Source organism: Hypanus sabinus, chromosome 22, assembly GCF_030144855.1.
Source record: "Hypanus sabinus isolate sHypSab1 chromosome 22, sHypSab1.hap1, whole genome shotgun sequence".
In the NCBI taxonomy this organism is placed as follows: Eukaryota; Metazoa; Chordata; class Chondrichthyes; order Myliobatiformes; family Dasyatidae; genus Hypanus; species Hypanus sabinus.
The window spans coordinates 41,070,816-41,087,729 of record NC_082727.1 but is presented as its reverse complement, the minus strand read 5'-3'; the positions used below and the strand labels follow the sequence as shown (position 1 = coordinate 41,087,729).

Genomic DNA, 16,914 nt, shown 5'->3' with positions numbered 1-16,914 from the left:
TCCTCCGTTGCTCCAAGCTATTCTCATAAGGCATGCTCTCCAATCCAGGCAACATCCTTGTAAATCTCCTCCGCACTCTCTCTATAGTATCCACATCCTTCCTGTAGTGGGGTGGCCAGAAATGAATACAATACTCCAGGTGGCATCTAACTTACAACAATTTGCTGCACATTAATGTTTGATGGATATACTTCCCATGGCAACCAGACATCAGCTCCTGACATATTTCTGGATGTCATGGAAGGAGACTGTAGGGGAGAGGAAGACAGTTCCAAGATTCAGTCAAAAGGATACGGGAGTCCTCAGAACAGAGTCAATGGGGAATTATCTGTTTATGTTTCAGAAGATACACCAAGACACACATTTGCCCGTCCAAATAGTCTTTTGTCACTCCAGTCATTCATGGTGAGCCACTTCAATAACTGAATTAGGGATTCACTTGCTGATCCGTTGTGATCATATGAATCCATAATCCATTTACTGAAATGATTCACCATGAATGGCTTCAATATCAGCAGCTTATTCTCCTGTAAGGACATGAAATACATTGCTATGTTGTTCAAACACATGAGAGATTCTCAAATCTGGGGCAATAATATGACAGCCTCTATTTAGATAGGTAAATGGGTCCCTTGGTGTATCTCCAGAAATATAAACAAATAATTTTGTGTAAAGGAGGATGTGTGGGTTTACTTTATGCTATCTAGACTCCGATGGCTTGTTATTAGTGAACTGTATTGGTGCTAAGCATTCTAATGGGGTGTCTGCATTGAGAACATTGATGTAGCTGGTTCACTATGGAAAGACTTTTACTGCTATTAGCCCATTCAGTCAATGCTTCTCTCAGCTCTGCTGGGATTTGACCCCGTAGCCTTCGTCATCCTCTTGTGTTCTTCAGGCTCTGGGCCTATCTTCTGCTCTTTGTCCAGCCCAGCTGATTAGTTGGTTGACGAGATTGTGCAACATACACACACCTCAATGAAGTCTCCTACTGAGCACCTACCGCAGGAATGAACTAAAATCTCATTTTTAGAAAACCAGCCGCCTTCTCCATAATTCTTCCATTTGTAAAGTCCTTGTACAAGTCCTCGGCCATGGTAGTAAATCTGCTAAATTAGCGGTGCTAGGGAATTAGGGCGTAGCCCTTCTCTTGAAGAATTTATCCTTCTAAGCATTACTGTTGTGGAAAAAATGGCTGGCCACTATTTTGCTCCCTGAGGTGACAAAGGTGACATGTATGCTTTCATGAAATATGTCATTGATCATCAGGAAGCCCTCACGATGACCCACAACCAACCGTCAAGAGAGTGAACACCTTTAGTGCTGAGGAGAAGACGGGGATAACTTGTACTAGTGGGAAGGTGTCAGTGTGGTCCAACCCCACTGCCCTAGATGCCAGCTTGGTTCATTGCTGAAATCAAAGTAGACGAAAGTGTAACTCTATGGCCGCAGAGACAAGGTGAGCTTCCTGATGCAGTGGTGAGCAGCAATTTGTGGCAGGGATATGCTGTGGCTGCTTGGAAAGATCTTGAGGTGAGAAAGTTGAGTGCCTGCATGACTTTGACCCCACGTACTGAGCAGGGGTTAGGACAGTATGGCCACTGGGTTTCCTCTAGCTTTTCACTTATTTCAGCCTTAGAAACCTGTGCCTGCAGATACACCTTCAGAGAAATCTAGGTACGACGTGGCTTCTGTGTGGGAGAATGCTCTTTGGAAATGGGCATCCCTTTGCCTTTTGCTATCACAACCCTCAACCCATGTGTGGTCAATAACTGCCATGGGCATGTCTACAGTAATGACTTCTACCAGTGGTGTCAGTACTCAGACCCGTTGTTTCAGCAGCTAAATTGGGGAGGAAATACCATTAGTTATAGCCCTCTCTGAAATTTGGAAGATGTTTGAACAGTCTGCAATTGGTTTTGAAACTGCCCAGTTAAATCTCCTGATATCAGCACATCATCCCTCTGAGTGACAAATATTTCAACATTGCACCTAAACCTATTTTATTCGAGTGGGGGGGGGGGGAAGTCTACACTCTGTAAGTAGTGCTGTTACTCAGTCTACAGTCAATGAGGAAAAAACTCAGATGTACTAACATAAATAGTGCATCTAGTTAATTTTTAATTTCACCTCGACTCTAACCCAAGTTAAATCCCTTGTGAAATTTGAGCATAAACACTGGAGTAGGGTTCAAAATCCTGGGCTCTAATGTTTGCACAGAATAACCAGGTGTGAAACTCTATCAGAATGAGCATTAATTGAAAACTCCAGTTATACCCCAAAGATCCTATTGACATTCTCCATCAGACTTCATCCCAACTGAGAAAACTGCCCCAAAAGTCCAGGTTTGAGGGGAGGCAGCAGGAGGGTATAGCACTTGCTATCTCACTGCTAAGTAGCATTTAACATGGAACACCTAAGAAATCTGCAAAAACTTCAGGAACACTGAATTCATATGAAATTTTATTTTGTGGTCAACTATGAGTTGAATATTCAAGCTGTGATGGTCTTGGTCAGTTGAAAGTTCTCAAGCAGTATTCCAGGTGACGTGAGTGCAGTCCATAATCCTCTGAAACCAGCAGCCCACAGATTGACATACTTTTTAGTCTGAGCATTTACTTTCCAGTAAGTAGTGGGTACCAGTTTAATACTGTAGTGCAAAGCAGGCTGTGGAATATAGCAGAAATCAAACATTTGTCTGGATAGATCTGTCTGCTAGCAAGTCCAGGAAGGCTATGACCTAGAGCTTTGTGCCAATGTAGTCCAGGCACAGGTATTTACTGTGTTCACAGGATTTGTGGCTGCTGCCAGCTTCTGGATATATTGCTTTTTGGAAAACTTGAATTGAGAGCATGGTTCTTAGGAGATGGTTAACTGTAGCAGCCTGCCACATGGGCAGGCAAGCCTCAAGAATACCCTGCAGCTGAGTACGTGATTAATGCCAGAGACACACTAAATAGCAAAGCTGTAATAAACAGTAGACGGAAAACATGCTTTCCAGGGATAGGCAATTTATCAGACATGACCCATTTACTCTTGGCAATAATTTAAATAAAAACAGTGTGACAATGATATCACAGCATGTATCATACATCACATTTGATATGCACTGGCATGCATCATGTTAAGTGAAAGTAACCAGATTTGCCTGACACCCCATATACTTACTCCCTTCCAATGACAGACCAGCACAAGTACAAAATAAGCTTGTTACTTTTTGTTTTATTGAGCAAAATAACAGGCCCTTCCAGTGTAATGAACTTGTGCTGCTCTATTACACTCATGTGACAAATTAACTAGTAACCTGTATAGTTTTGGAAGATGGGGGGGATCCCCTGTAGTTATGGGGAGAGTACACAAACCCCAGCACTGTAAAGTGCGCCGCTACTGTGCCACTCCTCACACTTTTTTTTAAAAAAACCATCAGCACCATGGCAGATGAGGGAAGCAAGCACGTGAGGACACCGCCCATCTCTACAAGCCACCTTTTGGCCTGACATGAAAGCATAGTGTTTAAATATTGGAACTTTGTCCAATAACTGAGTCCCTTCACAAGACTGCAGTGCCTGTCTTCCAGAGGAGTAAAGCATGGACATCTATTGTTTGCCTTTTTTATTAACGACCACGTTTGAAAGAAAAACACAACACATCAAGCAGTGGCTGGGTATTCAAGATTTTCTAGACTAAACAAGGCATTTGGAATGGCTGTGCTTAGTGATCCAATCTCAAAGTCATAATATTCAGATTTAAGATGAGGATGCAAGGAGAGCCAAAGCTGACAAACTCCTATTGTTAACACATTAAGGAATTTACACATGCGTTTTCAAAATACATCTGAATGGAGCTGGGTGGAAAACTATTTTGAAATTGGCAGATAATTTCCTTCTGATTGGCAGTTCTCAGCACCTTGGCTTCCAACATACAATTTAATTTGGATATGCCAATCACTTTATAAAGGCAAATAAATTGGTATTTACTTACTGGGACGGTGAATGTAACATTTGCATTGGTAGGTGTCTTTTTTTTAAAATATACAAATTTGAAATACCATGAACAAAGGATCAAAATAGAGCCAAGAGATTGCACGCTCAAACTTAAATTTGACTGTGTACCAGGTATTTCTAGTTGGGAAACTGGACAATTAACAAATGATGACAGAGAAGGATCATGAGTTTATTTTATTGTGAACAGTAACATCCTTTTCAGTACAGTAGCTATACTTTTTTTTACATCCAGTTCCACAACAAATGTTCCAAAATACTCAAATTCAAGTTGTTGAGTAATTAATGTCACAGTCAACAAAAATTGATCAACTATTCACAAGCCATAAAAACAGAGTGAATATTTGTAGATGCTCTGTTGGCTGTTATTGCTTGGAAAAAGCTGCATCTTTGGATTCCTCTAAATGGATATCCATGGATATGCCTGAGTCAATCTGCACTGCTACACAAGTCAGTAAAATGTTGGAAACATAATAGAGAACACTATCACTGCAGCAAAGGATCTGAGACCACTAGAAAACATGTGTCACACCAAAATAAATTCTCTTTCAAGTATTAGCTTTTAATCTAATTTTCTGGTCTATATATTGCACCATATTAATTCCAAATCTGACTTTATAATAGATATTCAGTATGTACCACAATGCAAAAATTATCACTGGCCTCAAGAATGATGCCTATGTACAACTATGTTGCATCGTCAGAAAATAGGATATATATTTCATTTAGCTCATCAGCAGAGTGAAATTTGTGAAAGAATTGTACACAAGTTTGTATGCTAATATATTTTTAAAATTATTTAAAATTATTATTACTAACCTTATCTAATATTATAAACTTGAAATGTCAAACTACATTCTGTACCTTTTGCTGCTAGATTGAATGTGATTCAAACATACAGTCTAATTCAAAAGACTTTCCCCAGTCTGTCAGCCATGATCTCACAGGAAAAAATTATTTCCTAAACACCTTCTGAAATTCTGCAGGATCACAACTCCAAGGTGATATCCATTTCTGAAATACTGCATCACTATTCTCAGTAAACCAAAACATTTCAGGAAATTACTTGCAATAGCAGAGGATGAGTGGGTGGGTGTTCAGAGAAATAGTTATAATCAAAGACATCTATTCTGAAAGTATTTTGTAAAATCAATGACTATATGATATGCTTAGTTTCACCACACTGTGTTTAAGCCTCACAGTGTTACCATGGACAACTCTTCTTTTGCTAACTAGATTCTTGGTACAAATAGATGTTTAAATCTCTTGAAATAATTGTACTATTACATGGTAAGATGTGATACTGGGTGACAAGGAAAAATAAGAGTCAGCTCAGTGTAGCAGCATAGTAGAATTGACAGGGAAAGCTTGTTAAAATGTCTTTACATACTTTAGAACAAGGGCACCTTGTATAAAACTGACTTTGCACTGAATGTCAGGTTCACAGCAACACAAATTTATTTAGGAACTGTGATCTTACAAAGTTGATCAAATGATCTCCACAAGTAAAATTGGAAATAACTGGCAGGACTTCATGAGTAACTATTGCCAAATGTTAAAGAGGAGACTCCATAGTTGTTGACTGCTCCCAAAACCACACAATGTAGCAACAATCATTTCTACTTGCCCTTCAGTGCAATTTCATTTGGCTATAATGGCCTGTTACCTTGTTTATTTTTTGCTTCATGAATTCTGCTTTTGACTCCTGGTACGTTACTCAATATCATGCAATATTTGATAGCCATAATCAGTTATTCTACTAAGTCTTATTGTAAATCTCATGGTTGATACCCTTGTTGACAGCACAGAGATACTAATGCAGTGCTATCATATATGCAAGTGATTACAACCATCCTGATACACTGATTATATACAAATGATGCATTTATGTAACTTTTACTGTCACTGTTCTGCTTTAAGCTAGTGGCTAAATCTCTAGTTCTTGCCTTTAATGCCCTCTTACTGATAATTCGATATTTGCTACTGTGTCTTCAATTGTCACTTAACTAAGAATTAAGAACTGGCACACAGAACAGGTCTAACAATATAAAACCAAAAGACTCGCAGATTGTGGAAATCAAATAAATTAAAGCTAAAAATGCCCAGCAGGTCTGCCGGCACATCTGCAGAGATAAACCTTTCATCAGAACTCAAATCTTCTGATGCTTTTGAATTATGCGGTCCTTAGATATGAAACATTTAAGTTACATAAGCTCACAAAAGAGGGCAAACAGAAAATCTTTTTAATAGGGTCCAATTTTTGTGCTTTTTCTCAATTCCTTTATTACTTTAACAAAAATATCTATAAGCATTAATTGCTCTAATAGAATTCAGTAGTGCAAAGGAATGATTTATAAAATTTTACAGTTTTTCCAGATAAACCCAAACTCTTGCTTATTTTCAGACTATTTTACAGTCAGGCTTTCCACAAGTTCTCAGAATAAATGCATCATCTGGTCTTTCATCCTATCAACAGTTTCTCTATCTGCTCTGCTTTAGCAGCGCTGTGCAAACATATTCACTGGAATTTTAAAAACATGCTTAACTGCACAAGTCATTGTTTCAGGTAACTACAGAACCAAATTCACCCAAAGTCACTTTTACAAGATTTAATAAATGAATTCACTGCAGGTTGGCATATCAACATTACAGAGTAGTTTGAGACCAAAAAAAGTTTCCATCATTTTACTACCAGATGTATGAGCACAAAAATTCAAAACTACAAAATTTGTGTACAAGGTAAAAACATGGTATGGATTTCAATTATAAGGCTCTATCACAAAAGAAATTTGATTCATATTATACAGTGTTATTTCACTGTTTTGTACATTAGTGTTTTGTAGATTTCCAATCTTGTGTGTGAAGCGTCTATGGACAATATTTAAAACACCACTTAGGTAGCTGAACCTTTAACAGGCAGAAATATGTAGAACAACTATATAGCTTTGTACTCTCCTAATCACAAAGAGTTCACTTAAAAAATGATCTCCTATGAATGTTTCTCCAATTCCCAGCAGAACGAATACTGTCACTTATGTTTTTCAGTCACATCTTCCTTCCTTTGGATCAGTATTCCATATCTCAGAGTTTTGCAGCCATGAAATTGATGTGAGGCTTTGCCAATGGAAAGAGTGGTAAATTGCGTTTGAATGTGGTCATATCCTCAATTATGCTTGGCTAGAAGACAAAATATAGTTTATTAGGTTAATAATTAAGAGTTAAAAGAAGACCACAAGGATGTCTACACCATTTCAATAGCTGCAGTAAGTCAAAACCAATTGTGTAATGTCTTGCTCTTTCTCTATAACCTTGAATCTATCTTTATTTCCTTTGACTTGTCAGATTTTCTCTTACAAGTCATGATGATCCCTGCTTCAACTGCTGAGGTAGAGCATTACAAGCTATACCAACCATCAACATGAGCATTCTCAAGCTTGAAAATAGCTCAAATTAATAAATTTGTTTTGAATGAGACAAAACAAATGTCTTTCAAATAATCTGCAGTTTATAGGGCTATTTAATTTTTACCTCAGTGAGGGATTAGGTGAAATATGCATGTTTTTGACTAAAACAGGAAAAAGTTTTCACCATCACTGGTTCATGAGGCTACATCTTGTATTGCTGTCCCTATTTCAATTATATAGATTAAAATTTTCCAGAGAATAAATATTAGTCTAATTTGTAATTTTCCAGTATTTCATAATTTTCCTTTTGTAAATATGGTGGCAAGCAATTATATAACAAGTTTATTTCCTAATTTTCAATATCAACAGCATTGTTACTAATTTTCAAAGGGGTCAATCTTGCTCCTAATCATCCTCTTTTTCCTGTTTCTAAGAAGTGACAGTAGGTTTTATGAGCCGAAACTATGGCCACATTCTTCTGGCAAATCCCCAGCTACAATCTGCCGATAGACTTGGTACACAAGTCCAAAACTGAACAGCATCTCAAGACTCCCCTGCTGATACACTGGGAGATCTCTTGGATCTCATGTCAGTCATATGAATATTGGTGCAGAATTCATGAGCTCTTACTTGAATAAGGATAGCAAGGCATTATGTATAAAGCTAAATTACCTTTATTAACATCTTTAATTATTTAAAAGTGGTCATAACTTGAGTTACATTATTTTTAAAGTTATTTGTTTTAAAATTATTCTAATTTTTTAGATTGTTCTTAAACATCAAGGACAAAAAGGTGCTGCAAAAAAGATAAATGTTCCAACATGTAACTGTAGTCTTAGTTTGTTTTGACTCTCTGATGTCATGAAAATACATTGTCTATGGTCTTTCTCTTCACTTTTCCACTCAGCTCCAGGGTAATCTCAACCAATAAGACTGGCCTCACAAAGCAAATAGAGGAGAACTAGGCACATGTGGCAAATGTTGGCAATAGGCCCCAATCGGGAAAATACAGGCCAAAAACTGGTGATGGATTGCTGTATTGTCAAAGGTCTCATGAGACGTTAACCTGAAGCACCATCTGCTTCAGAAGCTTTTTGAAAAGGATGCTATGATACAATTTCAAAGGGAGAGGCCATTATCTCCACTGCACAGCCAATATTTATCTGTCACTGAACATAACAAAAGCAGATATGCAAATTGGTTGTTACACTTACTATCTTACATGAGATTCTACAGATCAAAATTGCTTGAATGCTGTAATCAAAGGGAAGGCAACATCAAAACTGTGCACACACAAGGAAAAGATGGCAACAGCTAACCAAATTAAACAACATTTGGGAAGAAGCTGCACTGAGAATTAAGAAGTGCATTTTAGGGAGTTAGAATTTGGGGAAAATTATATTATTTAATTTGTGCATCATTTAAGACTTATTAAAGAAGGGTTTACAAATAAAACAGAATAGTTACACATTTTTTAAAACCAGATGATTCCAAAATAATTTAATAATGAAACTGGTATGATAAAAATAGCAGGGGGAGGGTAAAATAAAATGCACAGGAAAGACGAAATAGACAACTTGTCAGAACAGGCAAAGATCAAAAAAACTTGCAATCAGCAGGAAGAATTTTGACCTACATATAAGCAAAAAAATTTAAAGATTGAGGGCCCATTACTTAATTAAATATGTCAGAGCAAAGAACATAGATAGGAGTTCGGCCCTAAAATCACATGAATGTGTGAAGGGGTAGTAGGGATCTGTGGAGGACAGTGATGGGTACCCATATAACAGAGGAGCTCGGGTGGGGGGGTGAGCGAAGTTGAATGCCTTGGTCTATAGTGAAGAGTACTAGTTGAGTCGATCAAGAGGATTAAATATCTTCTTGATACTTTTCAAAGCAAAATGCAGTTAAAGAAAATTCAATAAGATGGATAACAAATGTCACTAACTTAATAAAGAAAGCAACATGAGCTTTTGAATTTGTGAGTGGTACATAAATTAAAGTATTGAGGACCTGGAGAGCAATCATGTAGAAAGGCATGAGCCAAGTAAGGAGAACTAACACAAGTTTAGAAATCAGATAACAACTTGAGATCGGGTAACAGCTGTAGTGTTTCAGCAGACCCAAGGGTTTTTGTTTCAATAAATTGACAGGTCTTCCAGCAGCAGCTGATATTTGTATCAGTATGTATCCTTCAGAACAGCTTGTAAAGCAAGTGCTACAACTTCATGAAACATTAGTCAAAGGTCAGCTGGAGCACTGCACCCACTGGTCAATACAATATACTAGTGGAAAGATGTGATAGCTCTGGACAAGGTGCAAAAGAAGATTCACCGGGATGTTGCCTGGAATGGAACTTTTCAATTATGAAAAGAAACTGAAGAGGCTAGACTGTTTTCCTTGGAGAAGAGGTTGTTAAAAAAGGATAAAGCTGAGGGCATAGTTTCAACCAGAGGGATGAGTTCCTGAAATAATTGCCTGAGAGAATGATGGCTAAACAGTCACTGATGGCATTTAAGAAGTATCCAAGTAATTATTTTTATTGCCTAGACATTGAAGACTTCAGTTCAAGCATTACAACATGGGATTAACACAGAAGGGTGGCCACTGGTCCAGTAACTGCAGGTGCAGTGGGCCAAATGACTTGTTTACATGCTGTATAACTATTGATATGGAGAAATTAGAACAAGGATGCCTAATATTGCAACTAGGGTAGAAATAAGCAAGCAAATTTTCCACAAACAGAAATTTCAAAGCTTTCCTTTCCAATCAACTGTGGATTCCAAGTCGATTAAAATTTTTGATTGATAAGTTTTGTTTTGCAAAGATTTGGATATAGAGAATGGGAAAGTTAAAGCTGAGGTACAGATCAGTTACAAAGTAAAAGAATGATGGGACAGGTTTGTAGTGGTGATGCACCATCAATAACTCTCGGAGACGGGAGGTGAACAACAGGCTTTTATTAGCTGCAAGAGACCACCACACAACATCCTGGAGACTGAGGGAGGAGCAGTGCCTCCGATCACCTTTATACAGGGGTCTGTGGGAGGAGCCACAGGAGCAGTCAGCAGAGGGGCGTGTCCAGACAGGTATATGTAGTTCACCACAAGTGGCTAAATGATTACTCCTGTTTGATGCAGAAAAATATTACCCAAGCTTTTCTGTAAAATATTTAGTTCTATTGATTTTCACGGTTTTTCCTGTGAAACTAATCTGGAGTGGTCAAAGTTCAAGAATTCTGTTAGCTTTGGGATGGAACATTGCTTTAAGTAACATTACAATGTAAAATAAATAAAACCAAATTTCAAAGAATAATATTAGAATGTCAGACACACCAAAACTAATTGCTCTTTTTAATTTTCAACTTAGGAATCCGATCAGAGTCATACAGCAGAGAAACAGATTCTTCAGCACACAATTTCTCTGCTTACCATCAAATCCCCATCTACACTAATCCCATTTACCAGCACTTGGTCCATACCCTTATACATGGTATACATCTCTGACATTAAATGTAACTATTGATCTATTGAACTTTTTGGTCTAGTCTCTCAAGTGGGACCTTAAAGAATTCCTTGTAAAGGACTTCAATGTACAGCTCCCATCAACACATTTGGTTACATCTTCAAATATTCAATCTAATAGAATGGACCGGATCTCCCTTAAAAAAAAGCTCAACTTTCACTAATCCCAGCCTTTCAAGTGTAGATTAATTCTGACCCTCAGGATCTTTTTCCAATATCCTCTCTACCATTAATGTTAGACTCATAAGGTAGCAGTTACCAAGGTTATACCTGTTGTTGCCAAAACCTTTAAGGTATTTTCAATGACGATATTGTCCAGAAAAAGATAAATGAAATCAAAAAAATTACTCACCTGGGGCAAAGGTGGTGCAGGAGTCAAATTGACATCATTTTGGCAGTGAGCATGTTCAATAACAGGGCCTAGAATTACATTTGTTATCATATGTAAATAACCAGTGTTTAGATTATTTTAAAACATACAAGAGAATGTTTTTTTTATTTTATAAACTAATCAATTGCCTAAGTATAGAACTAAGATATAGTTACATTTTAATGAACGTTTAGTCAAAATTATATGTTTTGCAAAGGAAAAGCAGTATGTTTCATGATTAGTAATACATAGCTTTCAATTGACAACCACCCAATTATTGAAAACTTTTACCATCTTTCATTTGGAATTGATTTTAATTTGATTAGAAAAATTCCACATTAACAGCACTTTATTTTAAAAAGAAAACTGGAGGACGATTTGACTGGTCAGAAAAGTTTTGTTTAAACTTCAATTTTTCATAATTCCAATTGTGAAAAATACTTAGTTACCAATACTTTTCCCTGGCAAGTTAACTGGCAGAAAATAAAACAAAGCTATGAGATTAATATATTTCACAGACAGGGGTTAGTAAGCAGGGAATGATGCATGTGTTCTATTTCCCTATGAATTGTGCTGGAATGGGCTTTGTTTACCAAAGTGTTTGGTGGGTTTGTAACACCTTTCTAGTGGAAAATAACAGACTTCAGGAGGGCGATCAGTTTACTGGAGTATGTGCAATTACAGAAATGCCATGGACAATTTGCAAACATAAAAAAGGCAAGTATAAGTATACATTAAGCAGTAACATTCCTCAAGATAGTGCAGCAGCAAAACAGAGATTTAGGTATGCAAACTCTTCAAATTCTTCATAACGTGGTAAGTAAAAAGAATCAAAGAGATACTGTTTTCAAGAGCACCAAATATAAAACATTAATTTGACCTTTGCTGTGTACTGCAAAATTTATTGAAGATGCAAACATTTTTAGTATATATTGCACACATCCTTTGTCTTAAGCCGATAAGGTTCTCAAAAAAACAGTAATTTGGCAGGTGACCCAGAGGCCCAGGTCAACCCAGAGAGCTGGAATCTCAGTTAAATCACTTCTGTGAACCGATTCATTTTTTATTTATAACATAATAGAAAGGCAAAAATTCTTTCCAGGCATTTGAAAAAGGTTAAAATATCACAACCTAACTGAGTCAAACCAAAATATGATTAGATGGTGAACTAGACAATAATATTATCTAATGTCACTTACTGTACAGATTTTCTTATTTGGAATTTGATTAAAACGAGCAACTATAAGTGAGCTGCATGCACAAGATAGAATTTCATACATGAACATACAGCTGTCCCCTGCTTTACGCCACTTAGCTTTTACAAAAGACCTACATTAGTAACCTGTTTTCACATTACGAGGATTTTCGCTTTTATGAACATTTTCCCCATATAAGTTGTTCTTCGCTTTACGCCATTTCAGCTTAAGAAAGGTTTCATAGGAACACCTTTGTAAGGGGGGCACCTGGACTCATTTTTTGTGTTAGTGTTTGATAGCATAGGAACTAAATTGACATCTGTTTTAAACCCTTATTTTTCATATTCTTTTTGGAAGGAAATAAGTGACAATTTACTGAACTAGTTAGATCATTAATTGTGAAGGCAGATTAGAAATTATGAAATAGCATTGACAACATAAAGCCAATCGAATATCTTCTTTCAATGGTAACTGATTTCCTTTCTTTAGAGGCCATTAGACCAACTGAACGTTCATAGGATTTTCTTTTAGTTTAACTTTCTTTAATAATTTTTTCAGCATAATACAATGGCAGACAGCAGCACTATTAGATGGAACACTTAGTATTTGCTAAGTACTCCCTGTGTTGGGCATTCTCATAACATTGTCAAAAATAGACAAAAATAAAACACAGCCACGCATTTTGCCACTGGATGTTACTGAACACAAAACAAATCCGAATGCTATAAATAATTACATAGAAAATTCTTACATTTGTGATAATTTTTTTAATGGAATCCAGTTTCTATAAGTCAGTTAATAAAGGAGTCGCATATACTCACAAGAATCCATGTCTCGGGACAGAACGTGCACGGAGACCTTGCGCCTCCTGGAACCATCGACTGACAGGAGCTCCTGTAAATGAAGAACAACTGCCTGTTATATTGCAGTAAATTAGAATTTATTTCATCAAAAGGATTTTTTGCTTTCAATTATTTAGTTTTCTATCTTCATTTACATATGACTTTCTAACAAGATTTCTGCTGACACTGCTTGCTTGCAAGGGCCCTGTAAGTAACTCCTAACTATTGTGTAATTTATTCATTTACAATTGTGGGTTCCACTGGCAAAATCTGATGTGGCATCTTCTACTGATCTCCAAAGAAGCCACAAGAAGATGCAGTCTGGGGAAATAAGCATTGGTAGAAACAGAGATTGTTTTTTAATTTTTGTTTTAGGAATTATAAATTAGATTGTATAGACCAAAGTTGTTAAAGAAATAATATAACAGCAGCAATTTACCTACTGCTTTTAAATTTACCCTTGCACGTGTGGATCACATTAATTTGGGGTGACACAGTAGCACTGTAGAGTGTGTTGCAGCCTCAGAGTGTGAGAGTGTGAGTGTGAGAGAGAGAGAGTGTGTGTGTGTGTATGTGTGTACATTCTCCCTCTGCTCAGCAAGTTTTGCCCATCCCTCCGGTTACCTCCAACATCCTAAAGATGTATTCATAAGTTAACAAGGTGCTGTAAGTACCTAGTGATATGTGAACTGAAGAGGGTCAGGACTTGTGGGAAAAAGAAAGCAAAACAAAATAGACAAGAGGAAAGTAAGTGGAAAAATAGGACTGATGGTTTGAGAAATGGTTATAGATTCACTGGGATAAACATAAGGAAGTATGAACACTCAACTAATGTACAGCCTGTATATATGAATAAGCATTTGGGAGACTAGTATGATGATCTGCTGGCTGCCATGAAGCTGTAAGCATCTTCTGTCAAGTGCAACACAGATTGTAGTTGCTTTCCCGACTTAAGACATTTGTTTGGGTTCCAGAACCCTCCTGTCAAAGTCAAATTTATTGTCATATCCATAATTACATGCAGGCACTGGTGCAATGAAAAACTTACTTGATGTATCATATACTTCTTGTATAAAAAAAACAATCATGGTCCTGGAACAAGAATCTGCAAATACCAGCAAAAGGCGAGAGGGCATAAAGGAATTTAAGTTTTATGGCAAATTTTAGAATACACAAAAATGGCAAAACTAAATAGCAAAACTTTTAAAAAGGGGGACTTTGAGAAATATTATCAAAAAATAAATGAAAAGTCACAGTTACATCACAGCACACAGAAAGGTGGTGGGAGTAAGTTGCAAGAATATATTTAATTTCATACATTTAATGTTCAAGTAATTCAAGGATTTGTTTTTTTTTTGAAAAATACTATTTAATAATAATTGGTCCATTAAATATAACTTAACAAGTACTATGGGGGGGGGGGGAGAGAGACAGCTGAAGGCCTGTGGAAGTTTTATTGGGCCACCTGAGAGTAATTGAGATGATGTTTGAAATACAGATGTTACAGGATGTTGGGGAGTGGGAGTGAATACTTTGATCTAGTAGGCAGGCACGTGCATTAGGTTGGATTGTAATCTGATTAGCAGTCAGGATAGGACTCCAAGGCAAGCAATACGTAAGCCACTTGTGTATTGCTGGAGAACTTCAGTTGTTTTATTTGTAGTCTTAGCTGACACAGCAGTGTGAGAAGTGAAAGTCAAACTGACCATAGCAACAAGCTAGAAAGCCCAGTCAGGTGGATGAACAAAGCAGTATGGCATTAAAGGACAACATTATCAGGTGTTGGGACTGCTTCTTTTCACAATATGTGTAAATGATGTAGATGATGGTATTTTTGGCCAACTCTGTGAACAATATAAAGATAGAGAAAGGGGCAGGTAGTGATGAAGCAGCAGGGAATCTGCAGAAGAACTTAGATTAGAAGAAATGGTAAAGAAGTTGCAGACAGAATATAGTATAGGAAGCGTATGGTCATACACTTTGGTAGAAGGGACAAAGGTGGAGACTGTTTTTCTATATGGGGTGAAAATTTAAAAAATAACAGAAGTGCAAAGGGACTTGGGGGTCCTTGTGCCGAATTTCCTAAAGGTTAACTTGCAGATTGAGTCAGTGGTAAGGAAGAGAATAGCACTGTTAGCATTCATGGGGAGACTTCCGGTGGCTGTAATGGACTAGGCTGCACTAGCTACATGCTCCGAAATTAATTGCTTACTTTGCTGTTTAAACCTCTCGGTGAGAGCACCATGAGTAGAAAGTTGTCAAAAAAAAGAGACTACTTTAGAGACTTTGACTGAAATGATTCAACAAATGTCAGAGAAACTCGAAAAATTGGATAAACTGGATGACTTGGAATCCAAGTTTGATTTGTACAGAATTCCTTCGACCTGGTTAAATCTGAACTGAAAACGCTTAATGGGAAACTTGGAAGTATACAGCAGACTGTGAATGACCACGAAATTTGTATTAAGCTACACGAAGAATCCCTGCCGGTGTTGCAGAAAGATATCGAAGGTTTCAAGAGAATTTCTAAGGAACAACTTAAAAAATACAACGCGTTACTGAAGAAACTTACAGATTTGGAGACCAGGAACCGAAGGTGCAAAATCAGAATTCTTGGACTTCCTGAAAAACTGGAGGGTAATCAACCTACTGATTTTTGTGCTCAAATGCTGAAAGATTTATTCCCTGATATATTATCAGAACTACCAAAATTTGAGCACGTTCACCGAGTTACCCTGCCTAATTGGGATCTTGCCAAACCTCGCTCTATTATCATTCGCTTTTATGACTATCAGATTAAAGAACGGATCCTTCGTGAATCAAGGAAGAAATGTGTATTACAATTTTGTGATCAACAATTTTGGATCGTTCAAGATTATCCACCGGAAGTTCTAAGAGCTAGACAGGCTTTTAAAGAGGTCATGTCTGATCTTTTTAAGCTTGGCTGTCGCCTTTCTCTCAGAGATCCATGTAAACTCAAGGTTACTACTTCTGATAATAAGGTTTCTTGGTTTACGAAGCCTGAAGAAGTTAAGAAACTTTTACAAAGTCTCCATCCTTAAATTCAACTTTGAGTTGTTTTATGTTAAATGTTTTAATTTCAGGTGTTCAATCAAGTAATTGGCATTTTGTTGATAACAAGGTTTCTTGGTTTTATGAAGTCTTAATCATTTGTTTGACTAAGTAACTGGCACCTTGTTATCTTTCAAACTATGCAAAATATGCAGGCAGACTGCATCCATTTTCTCTTTTGCTGTTTTTCGCAGCTCTTTTTAAACAATACGTTATATTCTCTCAGTGTTATGTAGGTAGCTATCTAAACTGCTTCCCTTTTTAATTATCTTCTGTTTGTTTCTTTACTCTTTTTTTGCACCCGCAAGTATATGTTGTTTTACTTATTGATTTTCCATATTTGATTTTCCTTATCTGTCTTTCCTTTTTTACCGAGACTAATACTTATATTTCCCCATGGTTTTTTAAAATCATAATTAGCAAACTTATTTCCTTTGATTTTTTTTGGTATTATATATTTACAATAGTTTATTCAGCGCAGCTATGCATATTTTCTGGAGCCACT

General features: G+C 37.0%; 1 protein-coding gene across 3 annotated transcripts in view; it reads right to left on the bottom strand.

Moving 5' to 3' along the window:
- Positions 1-4,163: 4,163 nt before the first annotated feature.
- The window catches only part of ide (insulin-degrading enzyme), a 107,479-nt gene continuing 94,728 nt past the window's right edge, over positions 4,164-16,914 (bottom strand). For all 3 annotated transcript variants that reach the window (XM_059947596.1, XM_059947595.1, XM_059947593.1), the window contains 3 exons: positions 13,317-13,389; positions 11,282-11,349; positions 4,164-7,178 (listed from right to left, as the gene is read on the bottom strand). In XM_059947596.1, the coding sequence (XP_059803579.1) occupies positions 7,083-7,178; positions 11,282-11,349; positions 13,317-13,389 (237 nt within the window). In that variant the 3' untranslated portion in view covers positions 4,164-7,082. The remainder of the gene's footprint in view (positions 7,179-11,281; positions 11,350-13,316; positions 13,390-16,914) is intronic.